Genomic DNA, 20311 nt, shown 5'->3' on the forward strand with positions numbered 1-20311 from the left:
ATCAAGTACCTACTGTTATTATTTTCATACAACTCATAATTATGAATTAAAGAGTCGATTACAACAATAGTATTTTTGAGTTGTTGGACGTATGATATAACTGAAACCTTGTAGATGGGAATGTTAACGTCTAAAATGTCCAATTTGTCATTGACATCATATTTTAAAATGTCAAAATAAAATTTCAATAATATGTTTTCGGATGAGCATAAGTAATCATTACAAGTGTTTTCAATACAATTTCATTTAAAGAAACAAGCTTAATTTGAATACATAAATACTTAAGTTTCACATGATTTTTTATTTATAAAGAAAAGTGATCGTGAGCAAAAATGACGAACGCTACAATCCAGGTAACACCCACTTAGAATTTTTCTTTTAAAACTTGCCTAGTGTTGAGAACAGCTCATATAAGAAGGTAATTTACCTGGAACAGCTACTTCGACCACCATCTGACCAAAGTTGTTTAGTATATAGAGATCGAAATACAAATTATTTCCAAAATTGTTGTCATAAAATTTGAATGTATGTGTTCAGGAGATTGAAGGTATAGATGACTACTGGGGCCCGGCGTTCCGTTCCATATACGAGGGAGAAGGCCACGAAGCATTTGTCCAGCAGTTGGATGAGAGAATCAAGCAACATGACAAGGAAATTGAAAAGCTGTGCAACTTTCATTATCAGGTATTGTTATCAATGTTAATTATTATTGTATTTTTGTATTTGAAACTTTAATGAACCGATTAATTTACTACTTACTGTAATTTCCAATGTAATACATCAGCAAAAATAGTTTCATATTTACTGTTTAAGTCCTTTTTAGATATAAAAACATATCATGTGATTCGGTAATAACAGGTGTCATGTTAATTTTCAGGGCTTTATTGACTCAATCCGTGAGTTATTACAAGTGCGGTCACACGCTGAAGAGTTGCATGCAGACATATCTAACGTGGACGCCAATGTTACTGACACTACTGACAGTAAGTTATGTTTTATTGCTTATAATTCATTATCATCCTCCTACCATAATTCCAATTATATTTAGCGGAGTGAAGCATGTTCTCTTCTTCCATACTTGTAGTCTGTTTGATCTCACAAGTAATATTCCTTCTAGCCATATGAACTCTCATGCAATCCATCCATTGTATTGTTGGTTAATATACATATAAAAAGTTGATATTTATTTATGATGAATGCTATTTATGGCTACTGCATTCTTACACAACTGATAAACTACATAAATACTCTTTGTATAATATTTTAATGGATGTTTTACCATACCTTGTGAAATGATAGTTAAAACATAAACAACTATCTCTTCTCATCAGGTCTATGTGCCAAAGCTGAGGAGTTGATCCGGGCTCGCAGGGTAGAGCTGAATATTGCTGCCACTATTGAAAAGATGGAGCTATGTCTACCATTGCTCACTACTTACTCTAAGCTCAAGTCACAGGTGGATGCCAAAAGGTATATTTACGTTATAAATAAATAAATCTTTATTTCGGAATTTACACTCCATATTTACACAAATAAACATATCCAAATTACAATTTAACAGAAAAAGAAACTAATTAAATATAAACAGAAACACACACAAACAAATACAGAATCATACAGTTATACTTGCAAGTATTATACACTAGCTTTCGCCGGCAATTTCAACTGCATTCTTTAGGGAACTACTCTGTGCCCCCACATAAAAATTTGTCCATACCCTTTTTTGATTAATGGCCTATCTGTCACAAAAAAAAAAATAATTGGACCTGGATTTTTGTTATCTGGTGGGTGATAGAAATGGCTCCTTTTTATCTGGGTGCACTTAATTCCCTTAGAATGTGGATGTTGTTGTCTCTGGTATTGAGCCATTTCATTAACATACATCTCAAAAAAACTACAATTGGACGTAGTTATGCAGAAACGTTCCAACCCACTGTACGCGTAAATGCTTATATCTCAAATTAAACTTGAATTTGAGATATAAGCATTTACGCGTTTCAGTTGTATTCTTTTTATTCTAACTAGTAAAGGTACTAGAGGTTTTATTGTTGAATTATATTGAGTTTAGATAACCATATGCTAAATTTTAGGCTGTTCAATCACAATAACTCGATTTCGGGTGACTTGTGGGTTGGAACGTTTCTGCATAACTACGTCCAATTATTGTTAATTAGTGTTTATTTTCTTTTTTTTATGTTACTGTATTACGTTCCACTCTTCACAGATATTACCCAGCTTTAAAAACTCTGGAACAATTAGAACACGTGCTGTTACCACGAGTGGGGCCGTATAAGTGGTGTGCTCAGATCTCGGCAGACATACCGCGGCTGAGGCAAGCCATACAGGATGCCTCCATGGCAGACCTTAGGGACTTCCTTGAGAATATACGGAAGCTTAGTCCGCAGGTCAGTTGTGTTATGTTTGTATACAAGGTGATGGTGGCAAAATCAAGATCCATAATGTACAAAGACAGGCCATGCATGTTCCATTTTTTTTTTCTGGTTTTCTAGCTATTGTTTTTTTTTGGGATTTTACACATTTCCGCTTGAGCGATAGAAGATTTATATTGCAAGATCCTTATGTATTACAAAATGCGCAAGTGTCGGTCTGTCGCAAAAACTACTAAACTGATTTAAATGAATACAGATTCAGTCTATATAGACTCTAGCTAGACTGTCTGTCTGGATAAAAGCTCTGCTATAAAAGGCAGTTGATAAGCAAAAAAAAAAGTCATTCAGTTGTTGATTCATGTAATTTTTTTTGTAGGTGGGAGCAATGGCTTTGAAACAGACACAAGAAATGCTGGGAAGAAGCTTAGCTAGCATTGTCAAAAACAAGAAAGGTAGGACAATTTTTTTCTGGGACTTTTTGTTTAAAATAATGGTGAATCCATTATTTTAAACAAAAATTGATTATCATTGTATTAACTAAGACTTCTAAATAGAAATACATATCAAGATTGAGTCTGTCTATTGAGTTAGCGCCTACTTAAATAGAGTACTGTGTCTGGCAAACCCAAAAAAACTTTTTTTTTTTTACATATTAGTCCCATAGTTATTTTTCTGTATATGTATTTATTTTCCCAGACATGGCAGTACTGGGCATGTCAGCTAAAGACACGACGGGACCTCAATGCCCACACGAGCTAGTGGACTTCAGTCCACTTCACCGCTGCCTACATATACACAGCGTGTTGGGAGCTAAGAACGACTTCATACAGTATTACAGGTAAATAGAACATAAATAGTCACATAAATAGACAGATTGGCAGAAACATAAATAGTCAGTTTCAAATTAACTTTCTTAATATGTTATTAGTATTGTTTGTAGTGTACATATTTATATAGTTATATATATACATATATATTATTATTAATTTATTTGTGTATTGTAATATATGTAGGTATATGTTTCACACTAGTTTTTCAGATTTGTTTGCACCTACCAACGCTTTCTCTCCGCCACCCAAAGGTAGACTGGTAGAGAACGCCTAAGGCGTTAAGTCCGCCATTGTACTATGTGTGCAAGAAGTATTTTTAAATAAATAAATAAATAAAAATAAATATTTGGTAATTTGGATTGTTTCACCCATGTTTTGAGGATCGTGCCAAACTTAATGGCGGCTCGCAACTATCTTCCGTGCACAGGTATGCGCATGTACATGCTATCAAGTTTGGAGAGACCCTAACAAACTGTGAAAGTTTATTGATTGTTATTTTTCTATTGTATGTTTGCTCATTTGTAGGAGAGTTCATAAAAGGCTGTAAAAAAAAGTTGAGAATACAACTCTAAAATACTTAGAAAAACTTACTTATTTCTGTCACTGAGAGTGATATATGGCTAAGTAAGAAGCAGCAGTCTATACTTTCTCACAACATTTCGTAGCTAATCACAAAAAGTCTTCACTCATGCATTCGCCACATAAATATATTTTTTTCCATTCAACAGAGCACAACGCAAACAACAAGCCCGTTTGGTCCTCATACCAGCCTCCGCAAACCTTCACGACTCTACCCAAGGAGTCAAGAACTACCTCAACGCCGTTCTAGGCTTCTTCATCCTCGAGGAATACCTCCTCAGTGCAGGCTCAGGTCTGGTCTCCAAGGACTGGCTTCTGGATATGTGGGGGATGTCGGTGACCAAAGTGGCTGCGACACTGAGGACTAACACGTCCTTGATAACTGATCCTACGCTGATGCTGAGTATTAAGCACCAGATTGTGCTTTTTATTAATACGCTGAAGTGAGTATTTTTTTTTGTATGTATAGTGGTTATTATTTTATGTATGGGTTGTTTTGGGGGGTTCCATACGCAAAGGATTAAACGGGATCCAATTACTATTACATCGCTGTCTGTTTGTCAGTAAGACAGAGGAAATTTTCACAGATGATGATGTATTAGAATCACGAACGTGTCCTACACAAACACATACAAACATATAGTGGCGACAATAATTATTATTGCCGCTGTAGACACACGATTCTTTGTTCGTACAAATGTAAGAATGGAATGGAAGCCTTCTAGCTCGAGTTCGTATCGCTATTGGCCGGTTTTTTAATTTAGAAAGTATTTTTTAAAATAAAGCTTGGCTGACAGTTCTCAAAATGAATAAAACACGATTTTATAAATGTTTATATGTTCTCATTTATCAGATGTTATGGCTTGCCGACGGATCCACTGCCGACGTTACTGCAAGAGATGGCGGAACACTACACTGAGGTGCTGATGCAGAGATGGGTGGTCGTCTTCCGGGATATACTGGATAACGCATCCTTCTTGCCTATTGAGGTTTGTACTGTATACACTATATTCGATGCATTTAATTAAAAATACTACCCACTTAAATGTTGGTGTCGGCTTCCAGTCTAACCAAATGCAGCTGAATACCAGTGTTTCACATAGAGTGAGTGTCTATCTGACCTCTTCAATCCGGTTAACTGGGCAACCCAGTACCCACATTTGCTCACATTGGTTGTCAAACTTTCTGGCTTTTGACCACCAAATGAACTAGTAATGGCTACCAAAGACGTTCAATTGCCAGTCGATACCCATGACATGATGGTCACCCATCCTCTGACCGACCGCGCCAACTACTAATATAGTATCTAACAGTTTTTACACACAAGATTATTATGTGTACAGGTGGAGACACAAGACCAGTATGAGGGTGTGATGGATACGTTCCCGTATGATGGTGATGAATTGGAGACTCAGCCGTTCCCGAGAAAGTAAGTCATTTGATCTATGTATATGTAGATTGTAGGTATAGTTTAGATATCATGATATGATATTATGTTAGAGAAGATATTAGCACTCGTGTCCTAAAAAATATGTTCTGTGTTTATTCCATTTTTCTGTGTAAAGAATTTTTTAAACTACATATGTATCTATGTTTTGGCATACAAATCTGAACTATACTTAAATACATTGTTATTTCACACTTCCTAGGTTCCCATTCTCATCTATAGTCCCTGCAGTGTACGTGCAAGTGAAGGAGTTTATATACGCGTGGCTGAAGTACTCAGCAGGCCTAGGCCTGGGCGGCGGGCGTAGAGCCGCGGCCGCGAGACATTCCGCCTCGCTGTTGCTGAGCAGGTCTTTTACTGGCTGCCTGTCTGCGCTGTTTAGAAGACCACTGCCGCTTATGCAGTTGGTGCAGGTAAATATCAATATATTTATATATGATGTTCCAACCAATGTATAGTGTCAGGAATATAGACAAAATTGTAAAGATGTAATGTGATAAACTAAAAGATTTAATATTACATTTAATCAAAAAAATCCCTATTATTTATATTGATGACATAAACATTCTTTCAGATAATCGTGGACACGCAGTACTTGGAAGGCGCTACATTATGTCTGTACGAGTTCATCAGCAACATCACTGGTTCCGAACTAGTTACTACGCAGGTAAGATACCCATAACTTGATTCTTTCTCATTTCACTTGCTGACGTGTGTTACATGTATAAAGAGATCATATTATGGCAGAGATTTTTGACAGAACGCAAGCAGACTCCCATTTATTTGACGCGCTCAATTTACTCCCAAAATTCAGTTTCAACTCCACTTCAGAAACTGTATGTCTTAGTTATTTATTTTAAACGCCATGTACAAAAAATGGTACATCTGCGTAGTAAATGCCCCAGGGTTAAGGTATCTTACGTATTTTCCGTTCCGTTAATGAGGTACCATTATTAAATAAGAACATACATATTTATGGAGCATTGTTCATTTTATTCCATAGACGGCGGGCAGTATGTTCCAAGCAGCTCGCGATGACGCTGAACAACAGATTTGCGACAAACTCGAGAAGAAGGTGGACGAGTTCCTTGACCTCGAAAACTACGACTGGCTACTGGGTAAGATAACTTACCTTTTTTATATATTTGTGTAGGATAAAAATTATCCCATTTATTTCATACATTTAAACAAAAGAAATATTTAATTATTATTATAGTTCGGCCATTCAGAGAATGCGTTCCTGACACGTCGCGATTGAACTGACGACGTAATAACATTCATTGATTATTGATATAATAATGTTGTTTTAATGCTCCTCAATTGTTAAAACGGTAAACAACCAGCAAAAATATTTTTATCGTAACTGCAACGCCATTGCAAAGTTACGTCGTCAGTTCAATCGCGACGTGTCAGGAACGCATTCTCTGAATGGCCGAACTATAGCAGAATGATTAAAATACTTGTTTTGTGAAGATAGGAGAAATCGTCATTTACATAATTTACTATGGGATCCAAATGATTTCAGAACAAAAACGAAAAAAATCAATTTCATTAAAAAAATAACATAATTCCGTATATTTCAGTGGAGCCAACTGGTCAGGCGTCTTCATTCGTGACGGACATGCTCAGCTATTTGTCGGGTGTTCTCACGTCACTCGAACAACTGCCTGAGAGAGCGAGGTATGTAACTATTTAATTTATAAGCTGGGTAATGTCGGTACAATTATAAATGTTTCGTCTTCCTCTTTAGAAGTTTTCCAACATTCTCTAAAAATGGTATTTAAGGGAAAATAAAAACCAACTGTATTTAATTTGCTTGCTATCCTTTTTTTGCCAGTTGTACCTCTTACCCCCGCACTCAGATACATTTAATGATTACTTAAGCCACTCCTAAGTGACAGATTCTCATAGAAATTCTGCACTAAGGGACGGCTTAAGTAACCCTTAAATGTCTCAATATTTGTCCATTAGTATGCAGCCAAGTACAATTGAGCCATTAGTCAACTCTCAAAAATCCAGTCTCAGGACCTTTCCCCATTTTTTTATGAATTACTTCCCCTTAGCGAAAGCTATATGTATTCCCCGGGAAACTCCTAATATCCACTTTTTTACACAATATTTGACACAACGTTTTCCAATTTAACGCACCAGGGTAGCAGCAGTCAGAGCGGCTACCAACCGCATCGCCACCCGTCTCCGAGCGCTACTCCTCGACCCTGCCGTCAAGCAGATATCCTCCGGAGCGTTGGACCAGCTGAACCTGGACGTGATACAGTGCGAGCAGTTCGCTGCGGGGGAACCCGTGCCGGGGCTCAAGGAGGGAGAGCTGCTAGAACATTTTGCGAGCTTGAGGTAATAAAAATAAGTCATTTATTCCATATGACTTTATTTTTGGAGATTATTTAGACGTTGTACAGGTCGGGGACAAAAACAGGCACACCAAGGAATGTTTGTAGAATATTTTTCAACCTAGAGGTAGGGAATTCCGTCAGACTACGAAAGAGACGAGATTTCCCTGAAACCCAAGGGTTTAGTATCAGACCAATTGCTGATCAAAGATGGGAGTTTCTCGAATATTTTGAGAACTTGATGCAGAAAAATGTTGAAAGTTTATTTTATATCAAAATTTTTGGCTGTTATTCCGAGTTAAAACTTCATTTTTCGCTATACCACTGATGTTAACATTACATCTTCTTTGCAGGCAACTCCTAGACCTAATAACAGGTTGGGACTGGTCATCCTACCTCCACGACATAGGCATCGACGGAGGCAAGTATTCACTGGTGACGCCCCGCGACGCCGCCACACTACTCGAGAAGCTGAAAGAAGCGGAACAGAAGTCTTCTGTCTTCTCCGTCTTGAAGAAGAATGAGAGAGACAGAAGGAAGTTGCTCGACACCGTACTTAAGCAATTGAAGCAGTTACAGAATCAAGATGGCTCTTGAATTGATATATAAATAACCTCCTCCTTTTTGGGAAGTCGGTTCATAAAAGAGGTTTTATGTAAGGCATTATAGTATTTGAGTAAGGAGTTTGTATATTTTTTTATGTTATGGCGGTCAAGTCATTAGTTAGGGTATGCAACGAAGTTTTTAAATGAAGATATTGTATTACTTTAGGATAAAAAAATCATAAATACATAGTATTAGTTATTGAATGGAATATATTCTCGTGTGTGCTCTCGAAAGTAGCTTGAAGACTTTATAAAAGTTTTCGAGTGTTTTTTTTTTTCATAATCACTCCTGTCATATTCTCTGTTCAGCCAGTGGTCTATCAATTTGGAATAATATTTTTAAAAAATATTTAGTTTTGTACAATAAGCCTTATCAGCGTAGTGATAGCAGCATTTATAGAGGTTATTATTTAAGTGTTAAATAGAAAGACATTGTTTATCAATACGTAATAAATTATTTATTGTAAAATTCTAGTTTTATTTATTCAAAATACAAGAATGTTGCACTTCTATTCAACTAGTCTAGTACATGAACTAGTAGGCCGGTCTAACCGGTAATATTGTAGGTCATGAGCTATCAAAATAATAAAAACGTAACTTTAAGTAAAACTTGAGACATTTTCCGAGACCTTGGTACAAGAACTAAATGCTTTTAACTGAATGAAGCGCATTTGCGTGTAATGGTTAAAAATAAAATGTAGATTGTTTTATGCACTTTCTGGTTATCAACGATAGAAGTATATTTTTTATAAATATGCAAATGCAAAGTAAAATATTCACATTCTATATATACTCTTATAGCACGACACATTTCTAAGAAATCACACCAGCATTTACCATCAACATATCATTCTTACTTAAAATGCATAAGCTATTACAAAATAACTCCTAGTATAAGCACCTACTATATTAATAATCGCACTATCAAGATTGCAAAGATAACAATAATCGAGTTAGCGGCACTCTATTAAAAAATTAACCCACAATAGTTGCGTCAGAAGTAACAACTGTGAGCTTATTCTAGTGTAAAAAACAACAATAGTAACTGATATGATCAACGTATTAATGAAACAAATGAGCAGCTTAGCGAAATTTTAAGGCGGTTTGTACAATGCGATATTTTTTGCAATGATATACCGTCTTGGTAGGTACAGTCGCAAATTGTTTTGATATGAATCGAGAATATGATTCTTAAGAATGCGTTTCTCTAAATTGTGAGAAAATATGGACACTGACTAACTGATATTTTATTGTGTACACTGACTGTTCTTCTATGCAAGGGTGTAGACTCTGGGCCGCTTTGTGAAAAGTTCTTAAAAACCCACGGCTTTTAAGAACTTTTAATTTGGGACGTCGGCCCTACCCAGGAAAGAATCCCACCCGAGACTCCGTGCACATGCCTATATCTTTTAGCCAATTAAGAACTGAATAATTTTTTGCGATTTAGAGTAGCAGTGTATAAACACCCTAAGCAGTGACTAGTTGCACAACGGTATCGGGCGATCTAGATCGGTGTCGATCATATCGCGCTTATCTGCGCCCGCGCAAGGCCGACGCGTGGCCTTCAGGTCGGGTCACATATGTGGTATTAGTGGCCTTTGCGCGCAAAAATATTAGCCGACTATGTGTCATGTTTGACAAGCTTTCTAAAGGTCTTAAGGAGTTTATTTTGCAATGGTAAATATACTGGTTTTGTAAAAAAGGGGAAGTAAAATCTCTTTTCCCTGACTAGGCATGCGCTTCAGGAGCTTATAGAAAACAACTTCAATGGCTAATCTACAATATAATTAGAAGCTAATGAAGTAAGCTTCACCGTTAGTTTACTCCACTGAGCTTCTAATTAAATAGGATAAAAAGTTTATTTATCCTTTCCAGCCAGCGACACGGACCGATCAAAATGACACCGCGACCAAAATTACTATTCAACTAAGTTTATATTACAGCTTTTCGTTTACTTCTATGTACATCAAATTTACGTATGGGTAAACACCCTATTACCATCCAATATACAGCCTTTGTCTAATATGGAACCAGTCTCCAAACAACTTTTGTAAATTTTTTGCAAAAAAATAAGTAGGTATTCCAATTTTTAAACTTAGTAATTTTTATTAATTATAGCTGCAGTTGTATGAAACAATAAATTCTAGTCATTCCCCGAGAACATATTACATATTACTTACAGATTAAACAAATGAACACGTCCAAATCTATGATATCAGATAGCAACCTTGCAGTTTCGTGACCCGCCTGTTCTAGTTTATATTGCACTGAAATTCAAACCTGATTGCACTTAATCATTTGTCAGTCGGCTTGAGATCTAAAGAGCATATGTATAATTCAGACTTCTATTTTAGTTCCATTAATTTTTAGTGTTGGGCAGAGACTTATGAAAAGTAAAATAATATACGAAAAGGTATATAGTAACCAGTTTCGATTCTTTATTTATTTATTTCAAGAGTACTGCCACATCACAAACATAAGTAGGTATAACATTTTAAATAACTCAAAACTTCTTAAACAATGGTCTTATGCATGCATGTGACAATTAAGACGCAGGCATTTTCTTCGCTTTATACAAAAAGCTATCACGCACGACATTTCCACAAAGTGTATTTCAGATCAAGTCTTATTATGAGTAGGTATCTAAGTGGTTTGATGTAGGTCATATTATTTGATAGGTACACCTACCTGTACTCTACTATTTAACATAAATGGTAATCAAAAATATCTTCAATCTATCATCCATTGACCCTCGTTGTCTAAAACAAAAGGTTTCGAATGACCGCCATTGAACGCCCACGCGACATCTGTAGATTTAAGATAATATTAATATCTAGTTGTCTAACTAACACCATTATGAGTTTGTTAGTGTATCTGTCATTTTGTTACAAGTGTGCAATTTGCTATTGTCAGAATGAAATGTTATTGTTTCTTTTTAATTGGTTTATTTTCATAGTGCACTTTTTGGTTGCTTTGACTAACGTGGTTAGATCCTTACCTTGGTTGAACTGTAGCAGGGGCCCGATTCTCCTAAGTTAATATTGTCAAAATCGAATAGAAATCGACTCGCAATATGATCGCAATAGCAGTTTTAACCTTATCGGGCATTCTGCTACTAAAATAAGACCAATCGTATTCCAACGACATTCGATGGGTTTGCGATTTGTCTGCTATTTTTTGGTCTACAAGGTAATTTGCTCTGCAATCATATTGCAATCGTAAATCATTTGCAGACAAAATGATTCATTATTGAATGACAGAAAAGGATAAAAACGTTTAGTTCAAAGAAAAAATAGCGGAATGCCACACACGTTTCAATTGTAATCGAGTCGGGATTGGATCGCAGTCGAACGTGAACCGTATGTTGTGTTGCTTAAGTAAAATTAGGAGAATCGGGCTCCTGATTTAAATGCATTCAGCTTTGAAAGAAGTTTGGAGGTTCAATGGGCGTGATTTATGGTATCACCTTCAAGTATAGCATATCTAGCAATAATTTTCAAGAGAAGTTTTGTTTTATTCATGACCTCTTCCGAGACCTATTGTTTTAAAGCAGGTTCAAATTCGGACTTACAAACTTCTAAACGATACCTATAATTAAAAACTACCTATATCTATAGATATTTCAAATATCATGATATTTGATTGACAGTCAAAAAGTTTAGTTACTGTAAGGCACGAATTCTGAGTCACAGTCTGGGGCCCGATTCTCCTAATTTTACTTAAGCGACATACGATTCACGTTCGACTCGGTTCGACTGAGATTCAATCCCGACTCGATTACGATTGAAGCGCATGTGGCATTCCGCAATTTTTTCTTTGAAATAAACGTTTTTATCCTTTTCTGTCATTCAATAATGAATCATTTTGTCTGCATATGATTTACGATTGCAAAATGATTGTACAGCAAACAACCGTATAGACCAAAATCATCAAAATAGCAGACCAATCGCAAACCAATCGAATGTCATTGGAATACGATTGGTCTTATATTAGTAGCAGAATGCCCGATAAGGTTAAAACTGCTATTGCGATCAGATTGCGATTCAATTTCTATTCGATTTTGACAATATTAACTTAGGAGAATCGGGCCCCTGGCATCTACTCAAAATGTTATCTACCATTGTAGGATGTATTTTGACTTTTGACCATACACTGATTATTGCTGAGTCATCAATCTTGACTTCACATCAACCAATCCCTTATAGAATGCAAGTTGTCTAATAAAACTTCTTATAAATATGTATGGTTAAGTGGGACTCTTGGCATAACGTTTTTCCTATTAATTTCTAAGCACAAAGTACTTTTCTGCTGTACAAACTTAGGGACTTATAAGTATCTCTTTCTAAGTGGAGAATCACATAACTACTCAATATCCTCCAAACCTTCGACAACAGGGGAGGCTCGGCCTTGGTAGCTTTTGTTTACCTACGTATCATATTAAGAATTTGACATTATTATAAAAATATTACATGCCCAAGCTATTAATAATTATTACAGTAATTATAATTACTGTGACATTAATTAAATACCAAAGTAATTAATACACAACTTGACTCACATACATGAGGACATCCATTGACTTTCGCGCCAAATCAGTTTTTTTTTTGTGAAAAATTACCACAGACTATTTGCTACAAGTCATCTACAAGCTCACTACCGATGACATTTATAATCTATGCATGTTGCTTATTTAATTAAAATCGAAATAAGAACTGCATCGTGAATTTAACAATACGTTCCCGGATCCTTGTAACGTTATCTGCTCGGAGTTCTTTTAATTTCTGATACATATTTCTTCAAGGTCTGCCGCCCACATCCGTTTCAACGTGGGAATACAGCTGCGGCCATTGTTCTATATGTACCATTGTACATATGTACCTACCTTCTTACTTAGTTGTACATATACGTACCTGTATGTAAGGTGAGATAGTAAAACGGTAGCGGTCATCGCTCGTACGATTGCGCAATATGTGTATAATCTGTGACAGACATCTTGATTTAAAATGTTGAATGGGCTAGACTGTCCTCCTACGTGATTCCTGAAAATGATCTTAGTTTTTGTACTGGTTAAAATTACCTGTACGGTAAGAAACTTGTAGGTCCAAAACTTTTGTTTTATAATATAGGAAATGTTGATCGCGAAAAATGGTAACTCTAACTGAAAGAAAGGTTTGGCTGATATAAGTATTTTTGAGCTTGACTTGATTTGACAATTTTTTTTAACTTTCGTAGGGATAGAACCTTAACCTTTTCTGTTTTTCCACAGGAATCCCAGAGGACTGACCTAAATTAATTCACAGGACATCAACTGCATTTATTTTCAAAAGGACCGGTTGGAAGCGACCCAGTGCAAAAATGTGAGAGCAAGTAATAAGCCTTGTGCTACGTCATACCGTGAACTTCATAAACAAGTAAATTAAGTCATATTTATAATTAACATGAGTTTCACATTTACGTTCAATGATCTGGTTCTGTAGGCGTCGCCATTAAATTTAAGTCTGTAATCAAGGTTGTACTCCATATCGAATAATCGAGTCGGTGTGAGGCGCAAATCGATTACTTACAATAATAATTTATATCGAATAGCAAGGTGGGCTTGTTTCACCAAATGGGTCTAATATGCAAAGTTGATGTAACAAGAGTAATAATCCGGACTAATATCATAGAAGAAACTTTTTTTTGTTTGTTTGTTTGTCCTAAAAGCTCCGAAAATATTGAACCGATTTCGACAATTTTTTCACTGTTGGAAAGCTACACTCTTCCCAAGTAACATTGGCTATATTTTACCCCGGTACGGGCTATAGTTCCCATGGGACGCGGGTAAAACCGCGGGAAGACGGCTAGTCTATTACATACATAGATGTCTTGTTTATGATAGGCGGTGTTTTTGAAGGATTAGATTGATGAGTGATTACCCGGAATAAGCAGCCTTGTCCATATTCGTCGGAGGCCACATTTGGACGAGTCCTTCAATGGAAACCTGAACCTGTAATCTTATTAAACCTAAGTATGCGCACTTGTCAGCATTGACATTTAGAAGTCGCAAGTTCATGTGCTGTGGGTATTTTTGGATATCATGAAGCAAAAATTTTAACTTTTTTTCTTGTTAAGAATTTAAACAGGTTGTTTTATAAAAGAAAATTATTCTTATGTAATGGATCGTGATTCCTGAAAATAACTAGGTACAATCTACCTATGCAACATAGAGCGGCAAATACTCCTGCTCGTAATGAAATAGCAATTTTGAGAATGTTGTCTGAATGAAAATCTGGTCAAGATGCGACATTTAATTTTACTCCATTTTCCATTTTGCCCCACCCCACCTTACCAAAATATGAGTTATTTTTAAGCAATGCCTATATGACCTAACCTATGACATGCAGTTGACATTCTGCTTGCAACCGACTGCGCTTGCACCTTCGTCATCGAGTCAAATAGTTACCGCCCAACTTATTTGTCAACAGTTATTTGCGTGCCTTTATATTGAGCAGAAAATATTGTTAAGTAATAAGTTATCATTTAAATTGTATTAATGTGTGTTTAAGAATGCGGGTCAAAAAGGGTAATTTGTCGTATTAAAAGGGCGAAAAGATCATTCACACCTTGGTTGGGTATTTATTGAGTAAGTTCTGATACGAATTGCGATTGAAAAAGCAAAAGTAAATCAGTGTTATTCTTTTATTGGTGTGGGGTTATATGTTGCTTATCTCGTTGAGCTTTAGGCTGGAAACAGTGCTCGACCCACGACGGTCAGTGCTGACCGTACGTCGAGACCAAATCACATACCAAATCAAGCGCGTACCGTCAGCGTAGCTGTGTGCGCGTTCATAGACTTGCATTGATAGAGCAGAGCAGTGTTTCCAGCCTTAGAATAATTCAAAAGAATTACCGTGGCTCTCGTAGATAAAAGCGTTTAAGAAGGAACAAAGCTAGTTTTAATCGCCAAAGTCTGACGAAAGTCTGTCTCTTCTAATGTACCCACAGCGTGAAGGTTTATCTAATGATTTACCACGACCAAAAAGATCCCAATGCTAAAGCTTAATGTCAACTCCCAAATTCAAGTAGCTTACCAATGTAAATTAACAGGCCTTGATCTTCAAAAGCCGGCAACTGATAGGCACTGACATTTTCTCTAATTATCAACTAGCATTATCACAGCTGATTGGCTAAATTAATTCAAATATCAATCAATTCACCCCTGCACGTGTTGTTACCCCGTCAAAACATAGTGTCTTGAATAATTAGCCTTGGATTATCTACAGTCTAATTACATACTGCACTTCTGTATAATGGATTAGGTAAATCATAATGTGTGGTGCAAGTTAGGTACTGCGAGCTTATTCAAATGGTAAGCTTTGACTTTCTTAGCTGCTCTCCAAATATAGAGGGCGTTCTAAATATGCTCGCTATGTATGTTTCTGTGTCTGTGGCACCGTAGGTCTTAGATGATCAGATGAACTGATATAGAGGCAGTAAACAGCTTGTTTTAACATAAGACATACCTATGCATTGTATTCTGATCGACTTTATTTTTCCTTAGGCACTTACACATTTCAAAACTGTACAATAAAGATTTTTAAATAAATGCGAGACAATAAATAAAGTCGTCTAGATAAAGGGATAAATACCTATCTACATGTTTATAATGCTTTGTAATACTCATTATTTTTTGCACCTGCGATTTCTTAAGCCTTACACCATCCACATAACCGGCTGGCTTAGAGCACACTTGCGATTTGCAACACCGTTCCACTTTAAGTGACAAGATCGCATAGAAACACTATCTATTCAAGAAATTCATAACATGTGCCGAATTGCAACATCACATAGGTGTGTGTACGAAATGGTACTTACATTGCGAGTACAGATAATGTTGCTTTAATCAGGATTAAACTTGAAATAATGTTGTGGTTTAATGAAAGATCGTTGACAAACGCCTATGCGGTTTTCGATGCTCTATCTTGTAATGAGGATCTTTAGTCAAAACGGTAAGACCAATCTCGACTTGACTATGGAGTCAGGAACGAAGGATCGAGACAAAATAACAAGAGGGGCGAACAAGCAGAAGAGACTGTGATGATATTAAAATATTTTTGTTACAGTCTGCTTAATTTTAAACATTGTGATGACATATTTTAATGGATTTAAATGGATTACCCAAATTAGGAGACTTACTTAAACTGTGCAGTGTAAGTAATCACTAGTTTCAGTTTACTTTTGAAACAGTTTTAAATGAGGACAGAAAATATAATTGCTAAGATTTCCTTCCTCAGGAGGTCAGTCCTGTTAGGGAAACCCCACTTTACGAAACGTTAATCACTAGCTTTATATCGATAACGAGACCGATCACAAGGTATTCCCGGAATCGATTCAACTTCTCGAGTTATACTTGAGTAACGTAACTGTGACTCCACGTGATAATTAGCATATTTCCACGTCATGATGTAAGTTTCTGAACAATGCGTTTTACTTTCGTATGGTAATGTGGTGTCAAAATATTTGTAGTGTATTGTTTTTAGGAGTTGCTGCTAATCTGGTAGTTTCTTTTTTTATTCTATGTTGCTTGCCCTATATTTATATAGGGCTGTTTTTTTAGTAATTGGAGCGTAGAATTGGGTGCAGGCAGGATGCTTTTGACCGTTGCGGGGTGATGCAAGGAGGTTCGTAGCTGCCCCGCTGTGACGTATTGATAAAGAAGTTTTTAATGCAGTTGTTGCTTCTATTTACAAAACATATTGTAGGCGAAGTTATCTTGATTTCTTGCTCATCTTTACGGCCTTTGTGGATAAGATCAGCGGTCAGTGGGTCTTCTTAGGGGACAGAAATTCCGTAAGAATTTTATAGCTACGTCGTCGATATGCGAATAGACGTCAAAGTTTGTCAATTGTCCACCCCCGAGGCCTACAGATATTTACATCTATTTGACCTAAAACGTATGTGTTTAATTACAGACATTATGTTATGGAGCAATTCCGATGCTTGGCCAATAGTTGACGCACATACATACCATACATTAACCATAATGACATCATTATTATGAGGTAAGGGCCACACCTAGCTTTAATCTGTATTATTTTCAGTTAAAAGCCTATGTTTGGTTGCATCATGGCGTCCGGCAGCTTAATCGCCGTATTACCGATAGAACTGATAGTGAGCAAAATGTGTTAGGAAAACGGTTTAAAGATATGGATATAGCACTATTTAATAGACCGATTTATATGTAGATTAAAGTTTACCTATTATTTGTTAGTTAGCAATTAAGATTTTTTGGTGAAGGAAGTTTAAAAAAACAGCATCCTCATATTTATATAACCTGTACCTAGGCTAGTCACAAGTTTTTGGCTGTATCACTTTATCTTTGTGCATTTCATACAAAAAAATGGATTTGTCCCTATAAATTATATGCTACTATATCGCAACACAATCCTATAATTGAAAGACCAAAATAAATATTCAATATTTCACTCGCATACTCCAGTATTGCCATAAATAAACCGATGTACAAAATCAATTAAAATAAACCAGTTTACGTGTTAAAGTATGTCTTACAAAACCTTACTAGGTGTGTGCTTAATTTTTATTGTAGGTATAATATTAAATTAATTGTGTTAACCCTGCGGCTGTACTTGGGTCATGTCAGGTGCAAGTCAGCACTTGGGTATTCCATGAGCAATGGCAAATCGCGTGAATAATGGTTTAAGACTTAAATGATTAAGTAATTAGACTTTCGTCATTGGTTTATGAATTATAAAAAGTTCTTTGTGGTACACTGCAATTTTCAATCATTTATTTATACTGTTCTGCAACACGACAAAATCAGTACCTGTAGAGAGCGATTTAAATTATAATCTTTAAAAAAGAAAGTCTCCTGAAAAGGTACTACCTACCTCTAGTTTACCTGTTCGGTAATTTTTTGGAAAAGCATAGAGAGGTTTACCTCTCTTCCATCTATGCTTTTACTTGTGCTTGTGGTACCTACTCAATAATTGTGAAAGTTGAGCTTTTGTTTACATACTTCTAGAACTTTAGTTTCCTTCTTTTCTTTTAATAAGGAAAATTAATTTAGAAGTCTTAGTACCTATATCCGAGAGCTACGCGAAACTGCGCAGTGACACACCTCATGAATATCCCAGTTTCTGCGTGTAGTGTGTAGCAATGATGTATTAGTAAGTACCAAGTGTGTAAAATTTGTTACAGTTCACTATTACGCCATTGGTTATTATGAATCATGTGCTAGCTCAATATTGACGAGAACTACTTAATATAACCACATTTTAGTTATCATATAAGTCAATCGGTTTCAGAATAATTATTATTTATGGATAGACAGTTTCAGTGAAGTAGCTTTAGCACTTATATTAATATCTTTAATATTTTGGGTCGTAGACGTTTATGTACAACGGCGAGCTTAACTCAGAATTGGGTTCTCTTACAGCCAACCTTAAAGCGATAGAGAGATTTGATAGAAGTGGAGTAAATTACACTATTATTACTTACCATTTATTTTCCACAAAGCCTAAGAAGGAACGCTTTTTCAGTAGATTGGTATACTTACTTTGTATTCGACCTTACTTACGCAATTTTACAGCATAGGGATAGGAATTGGTGTAGACCTTTAGATCAGCACAGGAATAAGAATTGGCGTAGATATAGATTTGAATTGGTGAAATAATTGCAGTTCTAAAATCCTCGAAAGCAACCAAAAAAATCTGCGGTACCCCAAACCACTTAAAACAATATCAAAGTCAAACATGCACGTATTGATTTACATTACACGTCAGGCACAAAAATTTGGGTCACCTCACGTTTTCGAAAGTAGTCCATCCAGATTCCGAGACAAAAAACGACGTAAAGGCCACTATGGCCTGGCTGTGTCTGCCACCTGGCGTGACCTTCCACGTGAGGGTGGCCACGTAACTGAAGTCGTGAGGGACAACGGTTTTTGGGGTGACCATGTTAGTAGAAATGTCAATGTCAGGAGGAGTCTTGTGGTATGAAGGTTGTAGGTATGAGGGCCAAGCTGCCAGTAAGTAGGTACGCGTTCTGTTGTGTCTAATAGCTTATCCATACAAATGTAGGTGTTAGAGTTAGTTAGTTTGGTTAAAAATGATACTTTCAGGATCTAGTGAGTAAGATTAAATAAACATAAAAAACTACTAATAGTAACAACTGAGTATGTATATAGGTATGCCAAACAATGTTTTCAGTACCGATTTTCCTTTTTTAAATCCGTATGACCTAACTTGAAATAATTGTAACAATTACATTGCTTATTTTGTGCAACGAAAACAGTTGGCAATAAATTATTTATAGCTTCATTTATTCGGCAGAACAACCATAATGCAGATAACACTGCAGCAATGAGGATAAGGTTACATAAGTGAAAATTGCCTTATTATCACTTTATTGTGTACATTACATACCAGTATTAATACATGCTTGTCGGACTTTTTGGCGGGAAGTCAAACAAGGCGGCAAATTTGTTTTATAAATTTTTGAATTAATAAAAAACTATTGATAAAATACCTTAAAAGTCAACATAGTAAGTACTTAAAACAACTAAGAATGAGTGTGCATAGTGGCGGTGAAGAACCGCCGCCGGAACCCGGAGAAAAGCGAAGAAGAATACACACTTCAGGCGGGAATGCCGATTCGCATAAGTATAAAATATTTACGAAGCCTAACTATAAGCGTTTATTCATAGAAAACAATAACACCGAGTTCACAGTTTATGTACAATCCACAGAAGATGAAAAGTTAGGGAACAAGAACCCCATAACACTCACCAACCTGATCACAGATCAGGTGAAAGATGTTATAGGGGTTCATAGAATTAATGCTCATAAAATAGGGATTACATTTCGAAAAGCTGCAGCAGCAAATAATTTCCTGAAAATGGAGGACTTTTTATGGATACATAAGATGAAAGCATTTATCCCATCAAACCTCACTGAAAGAGTTGGTGTGTTGAGGTATGTACCGAAGGACTTATCCAACGAAGAGATTTACAAAAGTATGGTGTGCGACGCCGAAGTCGTATCTGTCAAAAGATTTATGAGGAAAGTAGAAGGTAAACTCGTGCCTCTAAACACTATTTCAGTAACTTTCGCCT

General features: G+C 36.2%; 1 protein-coding gene across 1 annotated transcript; it reads left to right on the forward strand.

Annotated features, from left to right (window-relative positions):
* The first annotated feature begins 184 nt into the window (after nt 1-184).
* On the forward strand, nt 185-8668 carry LOC124633338 (exocyst complex component 6). The gene is made up of 16 exons (XM_047168526.1): nt 185-353; nt 538-684; nt 878-983; nt 1332-1470; nt 2225-2405; nt 2767-2842; nt 3087-3228; nt 3949-4242; nt 4653-4788; nt 5143-5228; nt 5449-5659; nt 5821-5913; nt 6250-6364; nt 6830-6926; nt 7398-7598; nt 7948-8668. The coding sequence occupies exons 1-16, from the start codon at nt 333-335 to the stop codon at nt 8189-8191; spliced, it is 2289 nt and encodes a 762-aa protein (XP_047024482.1). The 5' UTR covers nt 185-332; the 3' UTR covers nt 8192-8668.
* The last annotated feature ends 11643 nt before the right edge of the window (nt 8669-20311 follow it).

Source organism: Helicoverpa zea, chromosome 9 (assembly GCF_022581195.2).
Source record: "Helicoverpa zea isolate HzStark_Cry1AcR chromosome 9, ilHelZeax1.1, whole genome shotgun sequence".
In the NCBI taxonomy this organism is placed as follows: domain Eukaryota; kingdom Metazoa; phylum Arthropoda; class Insecta; order Lepidoptera; family Noctuidae; genus Helicoverpa; species Helicoverpa zea.